At 37.2% G+C, this 9,075-nt stretch overlaps 1 protein-coding gene across 1 annotated transcript in view; it reads right to left on the bottom strand.

Annotated features, from left to right (window-relative positions):
- Positions 1-4,525: 4,525 nt before the first annotated feature.
- The window catches only part of Smp_145780 (28S ribosomal protein S5, putative), a gene marked incomplete at both ends in the record, with an annotated part of 9,287 nt that continues 4,737 nt past the window's right edge, over positions 4,526-9,075 (bottom strand). Inside the window, 3 exons of the mRNA XM_018793854.1 lie at positions 4,526-5,050; positions 7,099-7,238; positions 7,797-7,859. Of these exons, the coding sequence (XP_018647092.1) occupies positions 4,526-5,050; positions 7,099-7,238; positions 7,797-7,859 (728 nt within the window). The remainder of the gene's footprint in view (positions 5,051-7,098; positions 7,239-7,796; positions 7,860-9,075) is intronic.

Genomic DNA, 9,075 nt, shown 5'->3' with positions numbered 1-9,075 from the left:
ATTATACAAGATCAAACCAAAAACTGGCTGTGATTGTGAGAGACTTTTACTGATAGATTGAGAATGTCTTAAGAATAGTAAGTCGTATAATGATAGTCAATAGGTCAAATAAAAGCTCACAATAAAATGAATATACATATGGTATAGTTACTTAGTGGTCATACAATCGTCGACTGAATTTTCAGGAGTTGATCTCCTACCAGGAGGTTCACTTATCGACTTAGAATACGCAGATGACATAGTCCTATTTGGTGAAGACGCTGATAAAATGCAGTTTTCTGTTAGCACTGAGTAACAATGCCAGGATATTTAGGGTGCGTTCCTTCCCCTCTAAATGTAAATTGTTACTCCAGGACTGGCCTGCGTCAACATCTGAACTAAGGATAGGGAGTGAAGTAGTCGAATGCGTCGACAACTTCACTTATCCTGGAAGTCTGACCAGCCCTAATTGGTTGGTGTCTGACGAAATCTCAGCACAGACTGGAAAAGCTCGTTTGGCTTTTTCCAACTTACGTCACCTATGGCGAAGACGAGATATCCGTCTATCAATTAAGGGACGAGTATACTGTGCGGCAGTTTGCCCTGTTCTACTTAGTGTCTGCGAAACGTGGCCTTTCAGAGTAGAAGATACTCGTAAGGTACTAGTACTTGACCACAGATGTCTTAGAAATATTGCTTGCATCTGCTGGGATCACCGGGCAAGTAATAGTGAGTGGGGTTAGATGCAGGGTATTAGGGAATGATGGTTGATGAGGTCATGAATCTTCATTGACTGAGATGGTTGGGCCACGTGTTCCATATGCCTGAACACCGATTACCATGACGCGCTATGCTGACTAGTGTAGGGGATGGTTGGAAGAAAGTTAGGGCCGGCAAACCAAAACCTGGCATCAGTCCATAAAGTCACTAATTTCTGGTCCGAGACATGTTGGTAGGTGCATACTACTTGGTTGCGGTCCACGCGACTATCGTAACCAATGGTGTATACACTCTTTGTCTTCCCTTAAACCTTGAGATTAAAAGTGCTTCATATCTTCCTGTATTATATCCTTATGTGCAACCTTTCTTTTATATATCACCACCACTAAATTAGCTACTTTTATGAATTTGGTGTTCATCTTGTTGTGCTAACGAGGTGTGGCAACTTCAACCGATGCATATATGTGCCTGGTCCTACGTTGTAGCTGACTGGTTATACAATAAGAATATATGTAATAAAAGTCCACAAATAGATCCTAGCGGTTACTATTCATCGTCCAGACAACGGTTTTGGTAAAACGAACGATTGGAAATGATTCAATAACGTACGATACGACTGCCACGGATTAATGCTAGATACTCTTCCTAGGAGTTTTTTCTCATGCATTAAACTGAATTAGATTGAGAACATGCTTATAGCAATTAACGACGCTAGGGGATATCTAACAAAATACAAATAACTACTATCCACGTTTATTAGCCAATCACACATTCTGATAAAACACACGTAAAATGTATCATGCATTTCGTAAATGTAAGGTATCGATTCATACATTCGTAATTTTAGCGTTCAATCACGTAAGTTGGGAACTTTTGAATCTAATAAATAAATATTATATTTGTATTATCCCAACGAGTAGAAAAAATTAGATTTTCTAACGTTTCGTGGCTCAGTATAAGCCACTTCTTCAAAGAATAAATAACCAAAACAAAACTAACCCAAGTTTAAATAGTACAACGGAACAATGAGAATATCGTGTGAACAATAAAAAAGCAGGTCTGATTGTTCACACAGGGTATGAGGATATGATGGGACGACATGGACTGGGAAAGAGAAATGAAAATGGGGAGAGATTTGAAAATCTATGTGCATTCAACAAATTGGTTATAAGCAGCACAATATTTCCACACAAACGCATACACAGAACTACATGGATCTCGCCGGACCACACCACGAAAACTAGATAAATCATAATTGTATCAACGAAAAATTCCGAAGGACAATGGAAAATGTAAGAACCAGGAGAGGAGCTGACATAGCTTCAGATCACCACCTGCCCTTGGCCAAGATGAAACTGGAGCTAAAGAAACACTGGACAAACAGCATTACACAGGTTCAATACAGCATTCCTACGACATACTGACAAACTCAACGAATTCAAGATAACTCTCAACAACAGGTTCCAAGCCTTACAAGATCCACTCAAAGATGAGAAAATTACTCTGGACGACAAATGGAAAGGGACCAAAGAGGCATTAACCTCAACATGCCAGGAAGTTCTGGGTCGCAAGAAGCATCATCACAAGGAATGGATCTCTATGGGAACCCTGGACAAGATTGAAGAAAGGAAGAACAAGACAACGGCAATCAACGACAGAAAAAGTCAAGGTATAAGCTGAATACACAGAAGCAAACAAGCAGGTAAAGACGAGCATTAGAGCCTATAAACAGAAATACGTGGAGGAGCTAGAAACGACAGTGGAAAGAGCTTCAAGAGAAAAAATGAGACAGCTATATGACACAACGAAGAAACTAGCAGGAGAATATAGTAAGCCAGAGAGACCAGTCAAGAATAAAGAAGGTAGGCCAAATCACCGAGATTCAAGAACAGATGGGTAGAATACTTCGAGGAACTGCTGAATAAACCAGCTCCACTGGACATCAAAGGCCTTCCTATAGATAGATTGGCAAAGCAAGGGTAGCATTTCTACAAATAAAGACATATGGAACTCAAAACAACGGTCAACTAACTTCAAAGTGAGAATCTTCAAAATGAACGTCAAAACAGTCCTACTGTACGGAGCTGAAACGTGGAGAACTACTAAATCCATCATTAAGAAGGTACAAGTATTTATAAACAATTGTCTACAAAAAACACTTAACATTCACTGGCCGGATACTATCAGCGACAGCGTTTTATGGGAGAGGACAAACAAGCTTGCAGCTGAAGAGGAAATTAGGAAAAGACGTTAGAAGTGGATCGGACATACATTGAGGAAATCACCAAACTGCATCACGAGGCAAGCTCTAACTTATAATCCGGAAGGGAAGCGGAAAACAGGAAGGCCAAATAACACATTACGCCGGGAAATAAAAGCAGATATGAAAAGGATGAATAACAACTGGAAAGGATTGCCCAGGATAGAGTTGGATGGACAATGCTGGTGAGTGGCCTATGAAAAATTATATCAATAGTCCCACACAGAATTATTAACATGACTGATATCCCATCACAAAAAATCAGAGAAAAAAGGTTTTAGCTAAAAGACCGCCAGTCGGATACTATACAATATCAATTGCTATGTTTGAAACGATTAAGAGTTCACCTAGTTTGCGAACGGGACAAAGATTTGTTACCAAATCCAATAAGCTAGCTATTCTAATGAGTCCCAGCCCCACTGACTAGAGGAAGTCGAAGTCCAAACAGGGAATAAATATATTCCGCAAGCAGCCAGAAACACAAGCGATCCAACAGGCACAAATTAAACGCATATATACAACATAAAACTGTCCTTCTGAAGCGTTACAAAATAGCATACTAAAAGACATGACGGACCAATAGAGTTTAAGATTTTTCCAAGTGGGGAATATGACATGAGGATGAAAAGAGGGCTTTTGGTGCGAAAACAAAGAAATTCAAAATGTGAAAATAAAATAAGGTGATTACCAAGTTAGTTCTGAGGATCTAACATCCCCAACATGAATAACGTCAAACAGGTAAGTCAAGGTAGCTAACTAAGCTTGATCAGAATATAGGGATTCGGCTAAAATTCGAAAGGTAGACTACTAAAATAAGGGATTTGAAAGGAGGTCGCAGCTTTTGTTGTGTGCATGCTAGAACGATACTACTTATCTGTCCTATGAAGACAATTATAGAATGATAAAGATTAGATACCGCATAGTTTTAGTGTAAACTCCCTGCAAGATTTGAAGGCCTAGGTTCGATCCCCTATAGGGTCGTGGATGTATACTGCTGAAGATGACTCCTGTATGAAGACAAAATAGCTGTCCAATGTTCCCTTATTCTCAATGATCGTTTAACTAAGGCCAGTTTATGATTTAAACTATGAAATATCAAATATTTATCTATCAAAATGCAACTCAATACATTAAGATGAGATTGATTTAAAATTCATCGAAATTACCTGAGGATCAAGACTACAGAAATCAAGCATCAAAGTACAAAATTTACATTGATTTAATGATATACATCGTTATTAATATGCTATAATCAAACAAAATGAGCCACACTTTCATCAAGGTACTAAACTTTACAATATTTACTAAATTTGAACAGTAGAAGACTGAGAAATTGGAGATAGTTTTGAAACTACAAATTATATAAGTAGAGATGTCTTCGTAAGGTTAGCATTTTAAGTTGTCAAAGTCTTCACTATTATTTCTGGTTGAAATATATGAAAACCTATTTACGTTTATGGAGTTTATCCCTCGAAAGTTTCGGTAAACACACAGAATACAGTCAAAATATGGAGTAAAATACCCATTAAAACTTTATGCTAGAAATATATATACAAGGTTTTAAAGCTAAACTGAATTTTCAGACAATGTTATGTGAGCGTTTCTCTCACGTCTGACAACTTGCTGGTTACGATAACGATGACGTTCTTCCTTTCGTTTAATACCTATGGAGTTAGTATTTTGTACGTGATGATATGAGCTCTTTTTCAGTGGAACACGTCCTCCCAACATAAGAGTATCTAAGTCACGTTCACCTGCTGCTAATAATTCCGAAACATTAATTTCTGTGGTTGTGTCGTCATTAACATCAATTAAATCATCTAGGAAACTGTCATGTTCTTCAGGTATGGGTTTACGCGGTTTACGATGTGTTGGATTTTGTTCAACCAACAGTGGAAGTCTTTCAGGTAATTCGTAAGATCTTGAATGGGTCATAACAGAAGAATCACCAGGTTCATTGGCATCATTCTTGTTAAAATCATTTGTATGATTGCATGCAGGAGATGCCAATATATGCGGATACATATCACGATCTGCAGCAAATTCTACGACATGGAGTCCTAAACTGTTGGCTAAATCTTCATACGTTTTCTACAAAAGAAAAAAGAAACGCCAGAATATATTTTTCTTAATACATAGATAAAACGTTAGTGTTTTTGACATAAGCACCAACAGATTACCCTGATGAAAACAAGTCATTGTGTACACAAGCCAAATTGTAAAAGAAATGGGAATATTGTAGTAGCAGTGATAATGAGAAAAAATGAGCATTGGGAATATCGTTCATAAAGATAAAATGGAAAGGTGTGTATTAGAGGAATATTGGGATTCAAGAATGAAAGAGAAATAGATTGGATGCACCTGTATTATTCACAATTATTCTGAACTATCACACCTAAAGTCTCCAACCTCTGATTGCGGTTGTCAAGTGGAGCTTAACCAAGTAATCTGGATCCACCAACATGGTTCAGCTAATGACTCTATGGGCTGATGTTACATATTGATTTAGTGGCTCCTAGTTCTCATCCTCTAGCCTTTCTTCTGTAACAACAAACACTACCCATTAAAGTGACTGATAGTTAGGCATATGTAACATATGTCCCTAACCATCTTAGTCGATAAAGATTTACAACCTTTAAAACAATTAGTCCCTTTGATAAATTTCGATAATGGAATGAGAATACGAAGTTGTTTTTGTGTACTGGTTTGCATCAGAATGGAATAACAAATTTCTTTAAAGAAAGGTATACTTTTGTCGGTAACTAACTATGTAGACAAGATCTATATTGTCGGCGTATTATATTGGAATCCCTGAACATCAGCCAATATACCCCTTTATTTATATAACGCAACTAATGTTATATACCAAAATGATACTTTTAATACAAAAATAACTAACTTAATGATGGATTGTACTTAGTATGTGATAAATAATTACGGTGTAATCAACTGAACATTAAATGAATTTAAATCGATATCATAAATGGATGAATGTTAGACCACCGTTGAAAACCTGGAAGCACTGAACGGCTGTTTCGTCCTAGTTTGGGGCCCCTCAGGAATGCGCACCCACGACCCCGCACGTGGGACTCGAACCCAGGACCTTCGGTCTAGCGCGCGAATACTCAAACCTATACTGATAATTAAATGTACTGTATGACTGATGTATTTTTTTATAACACTCCTATTCTATTTGGTAGTTTATTTTTGGAATGATTATATATATATATATATATATATAACTAATAGATAAACCAAATTCTCGACCGTTGCTGCAACCTTGACGTGGTGGTTGGGCTTGCCTATCGTGATGAAGCAATCGAGCTATGCTGGCTGGAACAATCGTTCCTCGAGGTCCTACCATGCCAGACAGGTCGGTTGAAGAGTGGTAAGACTAAATGCAGCAATCTCAAGGTCCGAAGGCGAAGTCGTACTGTGGTGTGGTCTACTTATATCCATATAAGTAGTATATGGTGTGGGTCAGACATAGAATGTATTTTGGCAGAAGACCGATGAGGAAAGAACTGAAATGAAACGCAAACGTCTGGAAAATGCATGAGCAATGGAATAAGAGAAGAAACAGTGAAGATTGAAACAATTGGTTGTTAATTTGCAAATTGACTGTTCATTGTTTGGTAATCAGAATTTATTGAGATAGTCTGTAATCTTTGCTTAAATACATTCGATTGTCCCCAACCGGTGTTTTGTTCACTACAGTACTGCTGACTGTACAGAGGTGTGACAGCAGTAAGGTGTTTCCTTCAGACAACCAGCATAACAGCGATGCTACCTTCCCACAAGGAGGGGTGGGGTTAGAAAAGGTCGACCCTAAAAATGCACACCTCGCCTTATCCCACGGATATCCGTCTCCGGCGGTAAGATCCCAACAAGTACGGAGCTAACACAAAAACTACCCACAAAAGGGTCGTGCTTGACCGACCTTAAGCAGTTGTCCCTTGGGTACTGTGGTCACGCTCTCAAGTCATTAAGACCACTTCTTACCTAATTTCCTTTTTAGGTACCTCTAGAAGAACCCTTCCACGGCGTGGGCAACCGGGGAGTGATAACTGCCCTCATACCTATAACAGCACTTAAGACTGAGATAAACCAAATTATCATTTAAATTCAATTTTACATACTTGTTGTTTTAATAAACGTAAAAAACCTTTGGCTATTGCTTGATAATTAGTTGTACTACCTTCAACTCTAGCATACATATCTTTAATTCCAATAACTTGACATAATGTTTGAATCATACGATGACATTTTAGACCAGCACCTGAAGAAAAGGAATCGTATAAATTTAACATTAATAATTATGTAAGAATTAATTTATAGAATATATTTATGATACACAATCTGAGAAATTATTCAAGATTAATTAGTACATTAACTAGTTATACAGTTTGAAGCTGATATCCGCATGATTATTGTAACCAATGATTGAAGATATTAGGTTCTTAATTATTTGAACATATAAACATTGCTGCAAGAGGGCACCAAATACATATGCGCCACACAATGACAATAAGGCCAGTAGCAGTTATCATTAATTTATGTGAAGGCTGTGATACTAACCAGGTGGTGGGTCACATCCTGAGCCTTTGACCTGAAGGTCTAATCCACAAGGCAGTGGAGTAACGTTTATGACTTGGTGCCAATGTATGGAAAAAAAAACTGTACAGCAGCGAGATTTGTCTGTCTTCTACAACTTCTTGGTTAGAATCATAAAGACAATGCAACTTAATGGCATCAGTTGTTATCAAACATAGCCCAGATTATTATTATTAGAATTTTGCTTAAAAATGAAAAAAGAGATTAACATGATTAAGCTTACCTTCTGATAGAGGAGTTGCAAAGATCTTACTGTTCCACTGACAAACATATCCAACATGCCATACTGTAATTGATAAGAAAAGTATTATGAATTATGTAGAAAATAAATATTTTTTAATGGTTGAATTCATGAGGCGATGTAAGCTAGACCACCATTGAAAACTTGGAAGCACTGGACGGCCGTTTCGTCATAGTATGGGACGATATGTCATACATGATATACAAGATTGACAAGTGTTTTCTTGTATACATATTACTAGAAAATCTTACACAACTTGATCAATGTAAAGGTATAGAAAGGTACGGTGGATAATAGTGGAATTCTCGATTCATAGCAAAATTATATTACACGGTTTGTCCAATGATAACATATATCAAATCTTTGATGAAACATAGGAAATACTCTTAGGAAATGAGTAAAATATTAAAAGCTATCTGTGAAGACCATCAATTAGAAAACAACTCCCTTTAAGTGAAACAAGTGTTTTAATGATGGACATGAAGACTATAAGGATAGTGTGAGAGCAGAGCGACCATCAACTGAATATTATTGATGAAGCTGTCCGATACTTCAAGCCCTTCATACTTTAAAATTATTGACTTATCACTGTCCGGTTATTTAGTAATGAAGTAAACTTTAAGAAAAACATTTTGGATTACAGATGTAACATGAGACGATGAGACAGTTGATGAGTTTAACCACTGAGTGGTATTTTCAAACAATGAGGAAGAAGATATGATAAGCGTTTATTGCTACAAACGGAAATTATTTTAAAGGGGATAAGATTCACGAAGTTCATTTCTATGATCTGCTTTTACTTTCTTTTTACTCCACTTCCCTTCTGTTTGTTACTTTATACCGCTTATTAACATTTAATAACCCCTTTTCATTCACAGTATCCGATATTTCTTGATAGAATAAGCTTATCTCTTTTACTTCATTCTTTTGTTTTTTATTCCAGTACAAGACAACTTGGATCTACATTATTAAAATGATATTCTAAAATTAATGGTTAGCATGCAAATTGAGTTTTGATTATTGTTCAAGCATACTTTAAACTGACTGACAATAAAAGTACATAAATAGCTTGGTAAACATTTCTTATCAGATGGATAGTGGCTAGCAGTGGAATCCAGTTTGACAAGGCGCGTTTCGTCCTATTTGGGACTCGTCAGTTGGATGTACCTGCATCTCAGAGTTGATGTTCACTCTGGGACTCGAACCCAGTACCTTTCACTTCAAACGCCATCGCGTTATCTACTCGGCCACTAAGTCCTGA

The sequence above is a fragment of the Schistosoma mansoni genome, assembly GCF_000237925.1.
Source record: "Schistosoma mansoni, WGS project CABG00000000 data, supercontig 0194, strain Puerto Rico, whole genome shotgun sequence".
NCBI classification, from domain to species: Eukaryota; Metazoa; Platyhelminthes; class Trematoda; order Strigeidida; family Schistosomatidae; genus Schistosoma; species Schistosoma mansoni.
This window is presented reverse-complemented; position numbering and strand designations above follow the sequence as displayed.